The sequence below is a fragment of the Trematomus bernacchii genome, unplaced genomic scaffold, assembly GCF_902827165.1.
Source record: "Trematomus bernacchii unplaced genomic scaffold, fTreBer1.1, whole genome shotgun sequence".
In the NCBI taxonomy this organism is placed as follows: Eukaryota; Metazoa; Chordata; class Actinopteri; order Perciformes; family Nototheniidae; genus Trematomus; species Trematomus bernacchii.
In genome coordinates, this window is record NW_022987782.1 from 2885899 (window position 1) to 2905518 (window position 19620).

The 19620-nt window shown below is 44.4% G+C and overlaps 1 protein-coding gene across 1 annotated transcript in view; it reads right to left on the reverse strand.

The window, feature by feature from the left end:
• Positions 1 to 19620, reverse strand: part of LOC117497404 (vacuolar protein sorting-associated protein 13B-like) — a 392696-nt gene that overhangs the window by 84919 nt on the left and 288157 nt on the right. Inside the window, 1 exon segment of the mRNA XM_034149383.1 lies at positions 18899 to 19279. Within this exon segment, the coding sequence (XP_034005274.1) occupies positions 18899 to 19279 (381 nt within the window).

The following is a 19620-nucleotide window of genomic DNA, read 5'->3' on the forward strand; positions in this document are numbered from 1 at the left end:
TGTGTGTGTGTGTGTTCTTAGGAAAGTGGGGGCACTGGATGGGCAGTCTCATGGAGAGCTGAGAGATTAGGGAGGGTCTTGTTTCATGGACCTTAAGACACATGTTCTCTCTCTCTCCGGCCGCCACCCCTCCTTTCTCTCATTGAACTATAAATGCCCCCCTACCTCGGGGAATGGTGGGCCGTGGACGGAGGGAGGAATGAGGGGCTTCCACTTGCTTTTCATTAACACAGGATCTGGTAACACACCTCACTGTCAACCTAATCCCCCACTCTCCATATTGTCCCCTGGCAGAGGGGGGCTGCCATTACCAGGTACACGGCCCCAGATGTTTTACGGATGGGGGGGATGCCGGGGTCTTCATCCGCTGCAGCTGGGGACGTACGCTGATAAAGACGGGGGTTGGGTGTTACTGCTACCCTGTATTATATCTCCTTTATTCATCCGCCTCTCATTCTGATATATTGACCTTTTTCCCTCATTTGCTCCTCTGCCCTACTACAACTCATTCACATATGTCCTTTCTTTTTTGTCAGGTGAGGCCTTTGCTATCATGTGTAAAAAACAGCAATATTTAAAAGACATTTCTTTCCCAGTTTGAATACATTATAAAGTGTCAAATTGTCTAAATCGCAAAGACTTCCCATATTATTCTACAAACAAGGGTGCAGTGGAAAGTTTGACTAAGTGCTATTCATTGAGATACTGATCAATAGAGGATAACAATCGCTTCATTCTCCTTATTCAACCTGCTGTTCTCTTTAGCTGAATTCCTAAAACATGGTTATCCCTCTATGGCCCCGACTGTGTCCAGATCAATATTTGTTTGGTAAACATTGACACGTTGTTGCACTGCTACCCTTCTCTCTTCATCAGTCTCCTGCTTCTCCTGCAGAGAAACAACAGCAGCAGCAGGAGCGATGCACGCTGTAGTAGTACTACATCCTCATGTCTCACATCTCTCAAGTGCAGCCGCTCCCAGGGGGGTCCTTACTGCTGACTTATTGTGGCAGCAGAAAACTCTTGACCGACAGTCACAGAACAGGAATCCTAACCTTTTCCAAGGTATCCGTTTCCTGAGGTACAGAGTGGAGTGGAGAGGCCTGTGTGCGGAGTGATGGAGGCTCAGGCAGCCCATACATCTATTGTCACCAGCCATCAGTGTGTGTAACTGAAGACGCTTTGTCTTATGTGGAGGAGCCCTCAGGGAAACCAAAGCTGTGTGTGTTGTGACAAAGATCTATTAGAGCGCTTAAGTTATCAATACAAAATAAAAAAGACAAAATGAAGGTGAGACAAATATGTTATTTAGCAAGATAGCTATATATCAGTTTTAAAACACTTATTAACATGAAAAACAGATCCTATGTGTTGGCATTTGGTGCCATAGAAATGTACAATATGTGTTACTCCACATTGTTTCATCATGCTCTCAGAAATGAAGCAAAATGATGAGAGGTCAATTAGATCGAACTCGGAGAGCTCTTTAATTGAATATATTAATACAAAGATAAATGAAGCTTTTGCCCTACATGATGACAGCATTAGTTTGATGGCAGTTAAGTCGTATTATGTCTTGTTCCGAACAAACCTATGTGACCTTGTGTTCTTTTGGGCCGTTACAACAAACAGTATTTCAAAGAGCTTGGAGCCAAACTGGGGAGGAATGATCCAATGGATGTCAACAAACACCAGGGTCCTGGTCCCAACATTGTATCTGCGTCACTTTCATTCTAATGTCTTCAGAGAAGTGCTGGCCCTGTTTCAAAGTGCTGGGAACTGCGGGGCAACATCTATACAAATCATTTATGTACACTCATATCTTCCCTGTGTTTACTACAAACAAATTAAACTACAATTAACACATTTCTTTTGAAAAGTATTTATGTGTGCAAAGAAAGAGAATGAACTATAAATAGTCACATGAAAGCAAAGTCAGTGGGAGGGGATTAGCTTTCATATTAGTACAATTGTCTTTAAACTCCATTTATTTTTCCATTGCACAGTTTCAACTGTGTTTATCCAAGTCAACACATCAAACTTGGATGAAAGCTGAAAGCTGGTAAGAATCAGAGCAGGCAGCAGCGCTGAATATGATGTCACTGTGCAGTTATGCAGATTTGAGTAAACAAAGTGCAAATTGTTTTGAGGATTTAATTAACATTTTCTGCAATCATTTGATCTGAAGTAACCCTATATAATAACATCTGTCAAACACATGCAGGCACTTAGGGAGCCCGGCTCTGTCCTTGTCCCCCTGCAGACCCGGTCCACAAATCATCTAGTCACACAATCATGAATGCTGTCGCCTGTATGTGGCATTTCAGCCCCTCACTCTCTTCCATTCCGTTTCCATCAGCTGTCACACTTAAGAGACATGCCAACACAACAAATAAAACTCTGACACACAAAGCAAAAATCTCTGATCCTCTGTTACAGCGCTTCGGCTCACACCCAACGGCAAAAAGAATTGGAAGCTTTTTAATTTACATTAGCATTAGCAGCTCTGATTGTTGGAATGGAAACAGTGGGATGCCTCCTGGACAACAGTCAGTGGTGATGATGAAGGCAGGGTTTGGTCCTAACACCAAAACAAACATCTCGCTCTCACACACATGAAAGTGCACAAGAAAATATATTTTCTCTCTCAGGCCCATACAATACACACATAACCCTGCAATCAAACAGACACACAACACTAACAACAACTTTAGATCCAAGACTAACACAAACTTCTCACTTTACAGTTTACTGACAAACCTTTTGTTGGCAGATCAGGGCTTTGCTAGCATGTGTTAAAAAAAGAAGCAATATTCCAAATAATACTCAAAGCAATACTGGAATTTGTTTCCCAGTGTGAACAAATTCAAGTGTCAAAATGTTAAAAAGGCAAAGACATCCAATTGTTCTCAGCAAACAAGGCTGCAGAGTGGACAGTTTGAATATGCACTATGCAGTGAGATAGTTATCAATAGAAAATCAGTGGATTTACTCAAGCTGTTCTTTTATTTAGCTACATTTCAATCCAGCTGAATTACAAATTGCACTGGCTATTGCTTTATAGAGTTTGTCCACATCAATATTTGTAAATGACCGCTATGATTATTTAGTATGCATGGTTAGGGGCTGGCGTAGGTATGGGCGTGACGCTGCGAACCCCGGAATCATAACAACACGTGTTTAAACTGTTGCCATAATCGGTGTCGCAAAGTATCAAGCGACAAGGTCTAGTCCAGGCATCCTCAAAGTCCGGACTCCGGTCCGGATCCGGACCGAACCACAACTGTCTCTGGACTCTGAGCAAATTATACTTTTCATATGTATTATCTGTGTTATCTGTATTATCTGTGAGACATCGCCCCAACGCAACGAGTCAAAATTCTGTATAACCGCTATGTCCACTGCATACAGCGCTCTGCATGTCAGACTGTTCCACTGTCTGTGTGTGTCTGTCAACGCTTTGGTCCAATCACATTCAGCATCCCGTCAGCATTTTTCGCCCACCAACAGTCTGCGAATCAGAGGCACAGTAGGGCGGGTCTTCGCGGAATGCGGGTGGGAAAAATGCGTGTGTCGTGTCGTCTCTTTCAACCTGTCTGAGTCAGAGCGAGAGTTTAAAAAAAAAAAAGTCAGAGCGAGAGTTAACAGCTCATCTAGTTGCATCTGTACTGTAGCTAGTAGCCTAGTTTCACCTACCGGTGCCCCAGCTGCCACCCCAGTTGGCAGCTTTGTTTTGAAAGAAAAGTTGTGGCTCATCTGACATTTATGAGAGAAAGTCTCTAATGTCCGAGTGCAAGTGAATGCAGCACAAGATGCACGTCTTGTAACCCCTCCCCCGTCCCTGGCGCGAGCATGGAAATATGATTGGCGGAGATTTCATTTGAACGAGACGGCGCAAAATGAGAAGCATTCGGACCCAAGTACTGAAGGAATGAGGTATTTGCGGTCTCCAATGACAGAGAAGAGACTGTCAAGTTTGGCTGTACTCAGCATTGAATCAAAACGCACTAAAGCTGTTGATCTTAATAAGTTTGTGAGGCGACTTGATGCTCTGCTCACGAATGAGCATACAACACTGTTAAGATGATGACCTTACCTGTGTAAATATATGTTTTTCTTTGTGGGGGTCTGCCCCCAAAAAACAGTTTTAAGTCCTGAGAAAGTCAAATAAGACGGTGTGTAAAACTACACTGCCCAGCCAAAAAAAAGTAACCACTTTGATTGAACTAGGCCAGTAGGTAAGGACATTCCACTGGATAATAACTGAAGTATAAAAGAATGCATGACTGAAGTGATGGAGACCATGTTTGAAGGCAAACAAAAAGAGGAAATAACAGGTCAAATCAAGCAAATCCCCCTCTCAGATTCCACAGCAACCAGAAGAACATAAATACTGGCTGGTGATTTGATTAATCAGCTTTGTGATGGAATAAAAAATGCACAGTGCATTTCCTTAGCGGTGGATGAGTCCACTGACACCACTGACAATGCTCAGTTGCTGGTGTTTGTGAGTTTTTATGATGAGGCAAAGGGGGAGTTTGTTGAAGATGTGTTGGGCCTGACGAACCTCAGTGGACACACAAGGGGGCAAGACATTTATAAAGCAATAATGGGAATGCTGAATGAAAGAGGGTGCAGCTGCCTTTATTCATAACTGTGCAGCTCACACTGCGACTCTGAGGGATCAAGCACAGACACAATAACAATGAAAACTGCTGCATACAGATTATTTTTGTTTTTGCAACCTCGTGTTAAGAATCTTGTTGCAATTGTTTAAAAGTTTGAATGACCGTAATAAACGGACCTTTGTCTTATTGAAACATTTTTTTTGGACCTTTAAGATTTGTATTTGAGTACCCCTGGTCTAGTCGGTGCTACGGACCTCTCAAACGTACATGTGAGTTATAGAATACTATTGCCACGAACATTCTGTGATATTATCGGGTTTATATCGGTTTGAATTGAAACTGTGTGTGTTGTTCTTTGGCTCAACTGCATGTCAATGTACGGAGGCCAATGCTGCAGTAGGAGACTTTGGCTAACTAAAGGGTAAAGCCAATAATAAATATAAGTACATGGTCAAAGTTAATGTGGTAAATAGATTTAAAGCTGTCTGCTAAGTGAATTCATTGTATGCACAACAGCCATGTCATATTGTGTAAAAATACAGTCGTAAAGTTGAGAGCTATATAGTTAAAGAGGGCATTTAACCGTCTATGTCATTTCATGAGAACTTATTCCTGAACGTGTAATAATGTTTAAAGGGTAAAATTGTCTGACTGTAGAGCATTAGCAGTACTATTGTTTGTGACATTTTGTATCATTCATGTTTGCTCATCTTAGCGTGTCCACAAAATGTAAATGTCTGATGTGAGTGTTATATAGTTTAAAGTTAAAGTCACCATTCACCCAAATTGAGTCGAGACATAAAACACTCTAAGGCTATAGTTAAAGTACAAACAGAGACACTTGCCCTGGGTAAACGGTGAGGTGCGCGGCAAACTGAAAGCGCGCACTCTCGCGCACACAGCGGGAGATTTGGAGGAGTACAGGAAGTCTAGGTATGATCTCCGGAGAGCAATAAAAAATGCAAAGAGACAGTACAAAGACAAGGTGGAATCTGACTTCAAAGGCTGTAACACTAGGAATATGTGGGCGGGACTAAGGACAATGACTGACTACAAAGGAGCAGCGGGGGGTGCTGCGGGAGTGTCTGCGTGCGCATCTCTCCCAGATGAGCTAAACAGTTTTTTTGCACGCTTTGAGAGCAGCCAGGCTGTGGAGGTACAGAGGGACCAGGAGCTACACTGCCCTTTTGTTTTAAATAGGGCAGATGTGTGTAAATCCTTTAAAAGGGTTAACCCACACAAGGCTCCTGGACCTGATGGCATCCCTGGCCGTGTTCTCAGGGTGTGTGCAGTTCAGCTGGCAGAGGTGTTCACAGACATCTTCAACAGGTCCCTGCTGCAGTCTGTAGTCCCCACATGTCTTAAACACTCCACCATCATTCCTGTCCCCAAAAAGACAATCATCACCTGCCCCAACGACTACCGCCCAGTAGCACTCACCTCCATCATAATGAAGTGCTTTGAGCGGTTAGTCAAATTATTCATCACCTCCTCCCTCCCTGAATCTCTGGACCCCCTGCAGTTTGCCTACAGAGCAAACAGGTCCACAGACGACGCCATAGCCCTCACCCTCCACACTGCCCTCTCACACCTGGACCCGAAGAACAGGAACACATATGTGAGAATGCTGTTCATTGACTACAGTTCAGCATTCAACACCATTGTGCCCTCCAAGCTGGCCATCAAGCTCAGAGACCTCGGGCTCAACAGCGCCCTCTGTGACTGGATCCTGAACTTCCTGACGGGCAGACCCCAGGCAGTGCGGGTGGGAAATATCACATCCTCCACCCTGATTCTCAACACCGGTGCCCCTCAAGGCTGCGTGCTCAGCCCTCTCCTCTACTCCCTGTTCACCCACGACTGCGTGGCCACACACAGCTCCAACACCATCGTGAAGTTTGCTGATGACACGACCGTCATCGGCCAGATCACAGACGATGACGAGACGGCGTACAGAGAGGAGGTCGAAAACCTGACATCTTGGTGCCAGGAGAACAACCTCCATCTCAACATCAGCAAAACAAAGGAGCTGATTGTGGACTACAGGAAGCAGCAGGGAGAGGGACACGCCCCCATCGCCATCAATGGGACTACGGTGGAGAGAGTCAAAAGCTTCAGGTTCCTTGGGGTCCACATCACTGAGGACCTGACATGGTCTCTTCACACCACCACCATCACCAAGAAAGCTCGACAGCGGCTCTTCTTCCTCCGCAGGTTGAGGAGGTTCAAAATGGATTCCAGGATACTCTGCAACTTCTACAGGTGCACGATAGAGAGTATCCTCACTGGCAGCATGACGGCCTGGTACGGCAGCTGCACCGACCTCGATCGTAAGGCTTTACAGAGGGTGGTGAAAACTGCACAGCACATCACCAGGACGGAGCTGCCATCCATGGAGGACCTTTACTCCCAGCGGCTCAGGAAGAAATCACTACGGATTATCAAAGACCCCCATCACCCCAGCCACAAACTGTTCTTTCTGTTGCCGTCTGGCAGACGTTACCGCAGCATCCTGGCAAGGACAAGAAGATTCGGAGACAGTTTCTTCCCGCGGGCAGTGAGACTGTTAAAAAATTGAACTGTTGAAACAACTTCAAACATTCAACTGCTACTCAGTAGTATGTATCTAATACCTAATATATATATATCATTCCAATAACTTGTATATAGACTCATACTGCACTATTCCACATCATAACTTTATTTCATTTTTATAACTATTATTATTTTTGTATTGCTCTTGCTCTTATTGTTATTATGTTATGTTATTATGTTGCATTGTTGGAGAAGCCTGTGACATAAGATTTTCAACTGCATAATTACTCTGTAGCTATGTCAGATTGACAATAAAGAACCTTGAACCTTGAACCTTGAAAGGCAACAAGATGTCACTACCTGCTGAAGAAACAGACAACCTCCCAGAGACACAAGTCAGGTCCAGCTCTCGTGAACGAAGTTTAACACAAAAGGCCCTAGAGTTGCAAGAAAAGGAAGCTAAGAAAAACGAAAAGGCATTCAATAAAGCCTATGACTCTTGGAAGCAGACAGCAAGAGAGGTAAGACTGAAAGAGTTCTGCTCAGCCGAAGACCTAAATAGATGCATAGAGGACATAGAATCCAAATATGTCATAGTACAGCAACATTATGAGCCCATTCGACGCAACCATATCACTACTCCAGACATTGCCAAGAAAATGGATGCATGTATCGCCCATACGGCCGAGATTCGTGAATTACTCGGTAAACGGCAAGAGAATATAGATGAAACTTTCAACGACCAACTTGAGAAGGAGAGAGTGAGGGCGGTGCTAAATAAGAATGAGTATGGCTCTGTCTTTGGAAACACGAACACAGAAACTGTAATCTCAGAGTCATCAGGAAAATCAAACAACACCTCCAGCTCCTCTAGTAAACCCCCACTAAATCCACAAGCAAAGCCATTCTGGCTTCATCCTGCACCGCCTGAAGCGCCAACGTCTCAGGAAGAAGTCAGCCTAACCCAGGCAATTGCAAGCTCCTTTACTCTGAACCGTCTACCTGTCCCGGAACCAACAACGTTTACTGGCGATCCTTTGAAGTTCATAGACTGGAAGATGTCCTTCATGGCCCTCATCGGCAATAAGCCCCTCCCAGTCGGCGAAAAGATGCTCTATCTAAAGAGTTACCTCGCAGGGGAGGCGTGCAAGGCTGTAGAAGGATTTTTCTATAGAAACTCAGAAGATGCATATCACGGTGCCTGGGCGGTCTTACAAGATAGATATGGAAACCCCTTCATTGTCCAAAAGGCTTTCAGAGACAAGCTCATGAAGTGGCCCAAGATAGATGTAAACGACCCCATAGCGCTCAGAGAGTTTGCAGATTACCTTCAAGGTTGTGTTGAAGCTATCCCCCATGTAAAGGGCCTGGCCATCCTAAATGATTGCGAGGAAAATCACAAGCTTCTCCAAAAACTGCCTGAGTGGATGGTGCACAGGTGGAGTCGGATTGTTGTTGAAGAATTAGACAAATCTGGAGACTATCCAAGTTTCGCATATTTTACAGAGTTTACACAAAGGGAAGCTAGAATAGCCTGTAATCCCATCATATCCCCTCTCCTGATGAAAACCACCAAGACCACAGAGGAGAGGTTTCCAAAGAGAACCAAAGCACTCAACACCAGTACTGAAATGGACGAGCCCACCTCAGAGACATTTGTAACTTCAAACTCAAAACCATGGCCACCTTGTTTAGTTTGTAAGGATGAAACACATGGTATTGCAAGGTGCCCAACCTTTGCAGCAAAGACTACAGACGAGAAGAAAACTTTGATCCACGAAAATCACCTTTGCTTTGGGTGCTTAGGAAAGGGGCACATTTCCAAAGACTGCAAAAGGCGACATACCTGCAGCACATGTAGTCGACGTCACCCAACCTGCTTGCACATAGAAATAGACAAAAGACCTGCGGAAACATCAGGCAAATATCCTGCTGCCACAGGAGAACATACTAGTAAGGAGATCCACAAAGTTATGTCTCATGCACTGACACAGCATACTTCTGCCACCTCTAGCATTGTTCCAGTTCTGGTGTCGTCAACAACGGATCCTGATAGAGAAATGTTCACTTATGCCCTACTGGACACACAAAGTGATTCAACCTTCATTTTGGAAGATTTAGTTACTGAACTAGATGTGGACGCTCAACCAGTGCAGCTGAAACTGAGTACAATGACAGCGGCTAACAGAGTCATTGCAAGTAAGACTGCCTGCGGTCTTCAAGTTCGGGGACTCAACTCTGAAGCCTACGTCAAACTGCAGCAGACCTACACACGAGATTTCATACCAGTTGAAAGGTCTCATATCCCCACTAAAAGAACAGCACTCCAATGGCCTCATCTCAAACACTTAGCAAACAAGCTACCACCACTCTGAGACCCCGGCTCCACGGGAACGCATACGGCAAAACGCATCGGAGTAACGCAAACGCAACCGCAAAAAACCTTTCGCCCACACGCAATATACACCGGATTGTGTCAAGCTCCACGAGACAGCTCCGTTTACATCCAACCGCTGGAAAAGCTGCAGTACATATGCCGAGCCTGTACGTGGCGCTGTAACTTCCTCCACAAAAGCAGCAACTTCCTCCACAAAAGCAGCGAAGAAGCATGGTTGTCATGGCTGCACTTCTGTTTATTCTCCGCGGTGGGGGCTGAGGGATCCGGGCAGAGTTTTTCGCCGGTCAACGTGCGTTAAAGTTGAAATCTTCCGGACAAAATTATAAAAGTGCCGGTCAAAGGTCTTCTTTGTTATTTATTGAGCTTTAAAACAAATGAATAACGACTCTATATAATGATATATAATAATAAAATATACGGAGCCTCTCTTTTTCCTCCCTCTCTTCTGACAGCGTCAGTGTCTGTCTCATGCAGCAGCTGATCCAGTGTCGAGTGACCCGACAGTAAAATAAACATATTTATAACTAGTTTAGGTAGTTTGAGAGGTAATTAAAATAGCTAAGGGTGATGATCTGACTTGAAGTGTGTGTTTTCCTCCCGCTGCATCACAGCGGGAGGAGCTGCGTGTCTCCGTCCTGTCAGATTAGACTTCACTCGCGTTTATGTCCATATCGAGATAAAGATAAATAATCGGAATTCAGTGTGCAGTGTACTTTTGCGGGGGTGAGCAGCAGAGGCGGGGGGAGGCGGGGCTATTGCGTCGTCATTATCAGAAACGGATGACCGTATAGGCGACCACACGGCCCCGTTGGACCCCCCAGAGCGCTCCGTTCCCAGATCTATCCACCTTTGGACCCGTTGTCGTTTGCAGGGTCTGTTTCTACATTTCCGTTACGGCGTCGTCGAGCTTAAAGGGCTATACGCATGAGAAATATGCGGATTCAACCCGTTTTTGTTCCCGTGGAGCCTAGGCCCAAGACTGCGAGGTGGGACTGCTAATTGGCTATGACTGCCCATCAGCGTTGGCTCCCTTGGAAGTCGTCACAGGAGGTGAAAATGAACCTTTCGCACAAAGAACCGTGCTCGGATGGAGCATCATCGGCTCAGCTAATCCCCTCTTGGATAGACAGGGACATCAAAGCTTTGTACATCGAGTCACAGTGAAAGAGATGCCAACACCATCAGCCACCGATGTGCTGAAAGTCCTGGAATCAGACTTCAACGAAAAGCGCTTTGAAGACAAGTATGTGTCCCAAGATGATGTTCGCTTCATACAACTCCTTAGGGACAACATTAGGCAGAAGGAAGACGGACACTACGAGATGCCTCTCCCTTTCAAGGACATTAGTCCACCATCACTACCAAACAATAAGAAGCTGGCGACTATCCGGCTACAACACCTTAAGAAAAGGTTAAAAGCCAACAAACACTATTACGATCATTATACTGCCTTCATGAAGGAAATAATCAGCAAGGGTGATGCAGAGCTAGCGTCCACAGCTTCCGAAGGAGAGACAGTTTGGTACATTCCTCATCACGGGGTATATCACCCCAAGAAGCCAGGCAAACTAAGAGTTGTTTTTGACTGTTCAGCAAAGTTTCGCGGTATCTCTCTAAACGATACTCTACTAACAGGTCCCGACCTAATCAACTCACTGGTGGGAGTCCTTTGCCGCTTTAGAAGGGAAGCAGTGGCAGTCGAAAGGATGTTTCATCAATTCCATGTCTCACCTGAAGCCCGCAACTACCTGAGGTTCCTCTGGTGGGAGGGCGGACAGCTGGAAACAGAACCGCAAGAGTATAGAGCAGGGGTGCCCAACCAGTCGATCGATCGCGGGGAGATTCCCAGTCGATCGCGAGATGTGTTTAAAAATAGAACAACAATATTCAGTTTTATCGTTAATGTCCTATAACATAATCTTCCTGTGCCAGAATAATGCACTTGAACGCATCAAAGCTTTGTGATTGGCCGGCGTGACCCCATGTGTCGGGGCGTGGCTGGTGGGCAGTGGGCACTAGTTAGCTGACGTTGTCCGTGTCAACAGGAGTGACAGTCCGCACACACACAAGACCGCAATTATGGCAGAAGCAAAAAAGCCCAAAATATATCATTTTCACTCCGAATGGGAGGATGATTATTTTTGTATCTATTCCAATTCAAAGTCCATCTGTCTCATCTGCAATGCGAGCGTGGCTTTATCGAAGAAGGGTAATTTAGGAGCGGCATTTCAAAACAGTGCACAAACGTTACGAGACGGAATTCCCTCCTAATTCTGCCCTACGCTCCCAAAAGGTGAGGGACCTGAAAGGACAGCTAAATGCACAGCAGTCCATTTTCACCAGGCCCAACAACAAGAGCAAGGCTGCTACCATAGCATCTTATCGTGTCAGTCACGTTCTTGCCAAACACATGAAGTCTTTCAAAGACGGCGAAGTTGTGAAAGAAGCATTCCTGGAGGCTGCCGACGCGCTTTTTGGGGACAGTAAAAATAACAGTAGCATTTCAACAGGTTTTTGATATAATAAAAACTCAAGTTAGATACCGTTATTAATCAGCTGTAAGTTTTAGTTTGTTTGAACTTATTCATTAGAATTATTGTACAAAATGGTATAAGAATGCAAACTTAAATTGATTATAGTCTATTATCAATTCAGGTTAAGAAACTAGTGTTGCTTGCATCCTATTTTAAAGGCATTTCTTTTTATACTCTACTAAAATGCAACAAAAAAAGGGTTTGATTCTATTAATTTAGTCTTTTATTGCACTTTGGCAGCAGATTCCGGTGTAGCTTCAGATCTGAGTTGTCTTATTAGTAAGCCTAATTTATACTTTTGTAGCAACACTATTTGTATATAATGGCAAAGAAAGGGTTCAGAGTCTTTTCTTTTTTTCCTGTGTCATATGTGGCAGCACTGTTCAATGTTTCTTGAAAACATGACCCACTGTAGTATGTGACGTGTGAATAAACTCCAACTCTGTATCAACAACACTGTTGTGTAAGTAAGGGATAATGTGCAGCGACGGGGTCATTATGGGGAAAAGAACACCGACAGGCTGATCAGGAGCCCGACGCGAAGCGGAGGGATCTAGATCTGCATGAAGGTGTTCTTTTCCCCATAATGACCAAGTCGCTGCACATTATCCCGCTTATTACATGGCCACATTCTCAACAAAGTAATGATATGACTCCCACTATTAATTGAAATGCTTTTATGGATTTAGAAAATGATTTTATTGATTTAAAAAATAGTTGTATGTATTGATTTAAATTGACATGCATCCGCTAAGGAAAATAGTCCGTTGTTACTGTTTGAACTAACGTAGCAACGGCAGGAACTGCTTCGATAGCGTTTTTGAGGAGCTTTTTGATTACAGATTTGAAAACATCGTTGCTTGCTATAAAAGTAGCACAATTCATTATGTCAAACCTTGGAAAGTATCTAGATATCCCTGCCCTAATGCAAAAGTAACTGGCAACTGAATATGTGTCGCCGTTTGATGTCTATGTCTGGACCGCTGCGTAAAAAGGAGGGTTTCTGCCTGTTAATTCTCCGCTGTTTTCTTGTCGCTCTTGTCTTGTCAGTTCGAAAAGCAAACTGCATGCAGTTTGCTTTTCAGCCAAACTGTATACAGTTCAATCGACCGGACTTCTTTCTGCAGATTTGAGCGTCCTTAACAACGGTCATAAATCCTTGACAGCGGTCTGTCTGTTCTGGATTAACAACGTGTCACGTGTTCTGAATTGACCAATCAGAATCGAGTATTCAACTAAACCATGTAATAACTTCAGTTACATACTTGTATGTGTGTAGATTAGAAAGAGGTAAGATAAAGGATCTGCAGTATTTTATGAAGTATTAATCGTACAAAGGTCAGTTTTATACAAGTAGAAGTGTGTATTTACCTGGTAGTAGACTGTCACTAATGGCTACGCCTCTCTATTTGGACTGGTAGATCTCGGCAGACTGGCAACTTTAAAAGTAGCTCTCGGTTCAAAAAAGGTTGGGCACCCCTGATATAGAATGACAGTCCACCTCTTTGGTGTCAAACCTTTATTTAACCAGATTGTCCCTTGAGATCATAGATCTCTTTTTCAAGGGAGACCTGCAGCAATTAGGTTCTACATGAAACATAAAACAACATAAAACAATAGAGGACATCATACAAGATATTTACAAGCTACATTTACATACTTATCAACATTTACAAATACCCATAGTTTCAATGAGCATTTCATTTAGATTTGCTTTAAAAACATTCAGAGGAATGAAATTGCTCAGTTTCAATTTTAGCTGTAGACTGTTCCAAGCAAGTGGAGCTGCGCACATAAAAGCTGTCTTACCTAAGACAGTCCTTGCTCTTGGCACATCCAACAAGACTACATCATGCGATCTCAGACAATAGCTGCTTGCAACTCTCTGAGTTATCAGTGAACAGAAGCTACCCAACATAGCTTTATAAATAAACGTGTACCAATGACTGAGCCTCCGTACAGTAAGTGATGGCAAACCTGCCTTGGTATACAGTGTACAGTGATGTGTAAGTGCTTTACAATTTGTGACAAATCTCAGTGCATTGTGATAGGCGGCATCTAACTTGTTCAGGCAATGCAGGCGCCTCCTCATCCCCTGGATGCGCCAACTTTGGACTTAAATACCTGGCTCAGCACCACAAAAGTGACTATCCGTTAGCATCAGCTTTCATTGAGAATAACTGTTATGTGGACGATGGGTTAACCAGTATTCCATCAGTCGAAGAGGCAAAAGCTCAGGAGCTGTGTAAAAATGGAGGCTTACGTCTTCACAAGTTCAACTCAAATCAAAAGGAAGCCCTGTCCTGCATAGCCCCCTCAGAAAGAGCAGTAACCAAAGACCCTCTCAATCTTAACCCTGACGCAACAACAGAAGGACACATTCTTGGCATTCAGTGGTCAATGGAAAACGACACTTTCAGTTTCAACATCGAAACAAAGGACCAGCCACCAACCTGGTGGCTGGTCAGTTGTTGCCTCTCTTTATGACCCACTCGGTTTTGTTGCTCCCTTCGCCCTGACTGGAAAGTGCATTCTGCAAGAGCTGTGCCGCAGAGGCAACGGATGGGATGATCCACTTCCTGAGAACTTGCGTCCACGGTGGGAGGAGTGGAAGTACGGTCTTCAAAGGTTAAACAAAGTCACTATACCAAGATGTTACCACCCTCAAGACTTTGGACACATTGTGAGAGTAGAACTGCACCACTTCTCAGATGCTAGCAACGTTGGATATGGTGCATGTTCCTACCTCAGATACAAGAACGACAAAGACGAAATCCATTGCAGTCTTGTAATGTCAAAGGCAAGAGTTGCACCTACTAAGATCACTAGCATTCCCAGACTTGAACTCTCAGCCGCGGTCACCTCAGCCAGGATGAGCGTTTTGTTGAAAACTGAGCTTGAGATGAAAATCGACCAAGAATACTTCTGGACTGACTCTCAGGTGGTGCTTGCCTACATCAACAATGAAGCAAGAAGGTTTCATGTGTTCGTTGCAAATCGTGTTCAACTGATAAGAGATAATACACAAGCAACCCAGTGGCACTATGTCGATACAGCACAAAACCCAGCTGACCATGCCTCCAGAGGTCTTCACGCAGCGGACAACTATCTGGTTATTAGGGCCTACGTTTTTATGGGAACAGAAGGTGCTTCCATCACCTACACCTTCAAATGATTTGCTAGTTGGTGATCCAGAAGTTAAATCGATTCAAGCCTTTGCAACTCAAGTCAGCGAGCAGCAGGACGTTCTAAGTCCCCTGAGCCGGTTTTCTTTATGGACTACGCTTGTTAAGGTGGTTGCAAGAATCAAGAGATTAGGGTCCAAGCAAAAACACTGCAACGTTGTGACAGTCGAAGAACGGAGGGCTACTGAAGTGGTGATTAGGCTCGTCCAGCAGCAAGCTTTCTCCCAAGAAATAAAGGCACTTCAAAAGGGTGTTCAAGGAGACAGTCTCCCAAGTTCAAGTCCTCTTCTTCGTCTGGACCCCATCCTGAATGGAGAACTCCTCTGCGTTGGAGGAAGACTTGGAAAGTCAACCCTTACGGCCCGTCCACACAGCGGCGTGCGTTGAAGCTTGCTCAATTTTTTGGAATATGAGGAAATGACCTGCGGTGTGTGTCTCCCAGCATACACGCGGTTTGATTGGCTAGTGCTTGTACTGTCAGATTTGCATAAACGGGATTTGATTGGCTGACGCTTCCACCGAAGCTTCAGAAGCTTCAAAAGTTGAACATTTCTCAACTTTTACAGCGAGCCACGGCAGCAAAGCACCGCTTCCCACAATGCAGTTCGGCGAAAAGTGACGTCACCCCATTCAAGTGAATGGTGAAGCTTTCAACGCACGCTGCTGTGTGGATGGGCCGTTAGTCAAGAACTAAAGCACCCTATCATACTCCCGAAAGACAGCCACATCACCAAGCTGATTCTGTCTCACTACCATGTCCAGATCTGCCACCAGGGCCGAGGTCAAACCTTAATGGAAATCAGAGCCAATGGATTTTGGGCTATTGGTGGGAGCAAATTAGTTGCCAAATTGATACACAGATGCGTGCAATGCCGGAAGCTCAGAAGACCAGCTGGGGAGCAACGAATGTCCGAACTGCCCAAAGAACGTGTTGAAGCTTCAGCTCCTTTCACATCTTGTGGTATGGACTGCTTTGGCCCATTTGTAATCAAGCGGGGCCGTAAAGAGTGCAAGAGGTACGGCCTCATCTTTACATGCCTGTCCTCTCGAGCAGTTCATATTGAAATGCTTGAAGATTTGTCCACGGACGCCTTCATTAACGCTTTAAGGCGCTTCATTAGTCTAAGAGGAGCTGTATGCCAACTGCGCTGTGATCAGGGCACAAACTTTGTAGGGGCAAGAAATGAGCTCCAAAGGGCACTGAAGCAATGTGACACCAAGGCATTGGAAGCTTTCCTCGCAGATAAGCAGTGTGAGTTCATTCTCAATGCTCCTTCTGCAAGTCATGCAGGTGGTGTCTGGGAACGGCAGATTCGGACCATTCGCAATGTGCTGAACGTTACAATCTCACAATGTCCAGGCAGATTAGACGATGCCTCCCTCCGAACTCTGTTTTATGAAGCAATGACCATCGTCAACAGCCGTCCACTAAACGTTGATGTAATCAGTGATCCCAAGTCATTAGAGCCACTTACCCCAAACCACCTCATCTTGATGAAATCCAAGATTGCTCTTCCACCTCCCGGAAAGTTTGAGAAGGAAGATACGTACTCGGCCAAAAGGTGGCGACGAGTGCAATATCTGACTGAACAGTTCTGGAGTCGGTGGAAGAGAGAATATCTCCAGAATCTTTCTTTAAGACAAAAGTGGCACATACCCCGGCGCAACCTGAAGGTTAACAACATAGTCATTATCAAGGAAGACATGCTTCCAAGGAATCAGTGGCAGCTAGGGCGAGTGGTCGAGACAGAAGGGACTGATGGTTTGGTTCGTCGAGTCAAAGTGCAAGTTGGAGAGCGGAAATCAACAAAGAGACAAGACTACGCCTCCAAACCCTCGATTATAGAACGTCCCATCCAGAAGCTAGTGTTACTCATTGAAAGTGAATAATTGGCTAAAATACACTTGCATCAGACATACTAGTAAAACGTTGCTAAGGTGACAAGGCTTATTTGTGTGTGAACCATCATAACTTTAAGTGTGTTCTGTTTTGACGGTCTAGAAATCCTGTATGATTCACTCAGTTTGTTTACCTTGTTAAGTTTGTTCATCATGACAGGATTTGGTGGGAGTGTAAATGACCACTATGATTATTTAGTATGCATGGTTAGGGGCTGGCGTAGGTATGGGCGTGACGCTGCGAACCCCGGAATCATAACAACACATGTTTAAACTGTTGCCGTAATCGGTGTCGCAAAGTATCAAGCGGCAAGGTCTAGTCGGTGCTACGGACCTCTCAAACGTACATGTGAGTTATAGAATACTATTGCCACGAACATTCTGTGATATTATCGGGTTTATATCGGTTTGAATTGAAACTGTGTGTGTTGTTCTTTGGCTGAACTGTTCATAGTGCCAATTGATATAAGAGATATAAGGACTGCCATGCTTGACGTCACACATTTTTGCACCCTCGGTGAGCGGAGCGAGGTACGTTAAAGAGACCTTGTTACACGTGGTTATTTGATCTGTGAATTAATACAGTTGTGGTTTAACCGAATGCTTTATTGATGTTTTGTAATGACAATTAAGTACCTATGTCTGTGTTTATATTTTAGTTTTCACGATGCTTGAAAGACCAATAAAGAAACTGCATCCGTCGAGACTCTGCTGTGATTATTGCTGAGGGCAGCTACAATATTTGTTTGATTAAACTGTGACTGTTAAACTATTTTCTTTGTATTGGATATTTGAAGCACTGTGTAACTTGACTTCATTTCAAAGGGCCTGGACTGTTTCCTGTTGGCAGTAAGCTTTGGTACCAGGCACATGACACACCACAAGGAAACATGTACATTTAGAGTAGTGCATTACTGAGACTTACATTCGTGGTTTCTCTAACAGATTATCAATTCTACCAAATGGGGTGAAGTCATTGCATTTGTTTCCAATGTAGCTCCACCTGTTTCCAGAATTTCTTTGACAGCAATAACCTGAGTGGCAATATCTTTTTTTCAATGCAGCAAAATCACTTTTTCTTTTTTTTTCATTTTCACATTGAAAAAATGAAAGAAATAATAAAGTAAGTCATTTAAGGTCCAGGCCCTTATTACTTTGGAGTAAAAGCGCATGGATATTGAGTGACTCAGAGGAGTCTCAGCAGGGGGCCAGAGAAAAGATAACACGTTTTGACAGCCTGAAGCTGGGGAGCACAAACTTGAATAAACAAACTGAAACTTAGCATTATATATAACTATTTCTTTAAATTGTCTCTCGTTTGAAACATCTGGCTGGCCAATTCCATAGTTCTGCCTGCCCCGGACTAAAGCATTAGAGTTCTACTTTCCTATTGACAACAATGTCACACTGTGCAGACCAACAAAACATTTTTGTTAACTGCTTTAACTTACAACTATTTTACAGTTCTGGTTTGAAGATGAAGGTGATCATAGGGTCACGGAGGATTCAGAATATCACATCTAGTAGTGGCTGGCCCCTCAAACAGTGGTCAGATAACACACATATGATCTGATGTTTCTTCACTGCATCACAGGGGATCCTGCATCGTGGGTTCATTAACTGGGCCTTGTGTTTATGTCATTTGTATTTATTGTGTTTCCCTGCCAGCATAATGTCCTTTTGTTAGTTTGTTGCAAAAGCTGTAGTGGTTTCACTCACCTTCGATCCTTGGCCCTGACTTCATATTCAGACTTCCTGTCATGGCAGACACTGCTGCGGTCACACTGGGCCTCATTGGATGGGCCTCTGTCTCCATGACTACCACAATCTGGGCAGTGTGGAGAGAGACCTTGTGGAAGGAAAGCGCCAGAGCCCTGACACTGTCCTTCCCCAGGGCGGAGGCCTCTGAGTGAGCAGGGGGGGGCCTGGGCAGAGTCTTGGCAGGGGAGGAGTAGGGGCTGGGGGAAGCAGAAGGAGGGTTACTGGAGGTTCCCCAGGTGTGGTTTGGCAGGACTTTCATCAGGTATGCTTTAGCCTGCTCCAGCTTAGCCAGGGTGGGGTTGATTTTCAGAGGGCGAGCTAGCTCCACATTCAGCTCAGCTGTGGAGAGAGATACAAGCAGGACAATAAGGGTAAAGTGAAAAGACCACGGATAAAAGTGTATATATGAAGAGTATATATGTATATATGTAAGTGCTGAGTGAAAACATTGATTTATTGTGGAGACAAACCAAAGCTACCTCATAACAGAAGCACATTCAGAAGTACACACACTTTCCCACCAGGTTCTGTGTGTGTTCTGAGGGTTAGTCAGAACACACAGCTGTCTCATTCTTTTTGTCTTCGTCTTATGTGCATATTGTTGCACAAACCCAATAACGATCGGTTTCACTGTAACATCCTAACGTGACACCGTGGAATAGCAGAAGAGAATCTTTCAT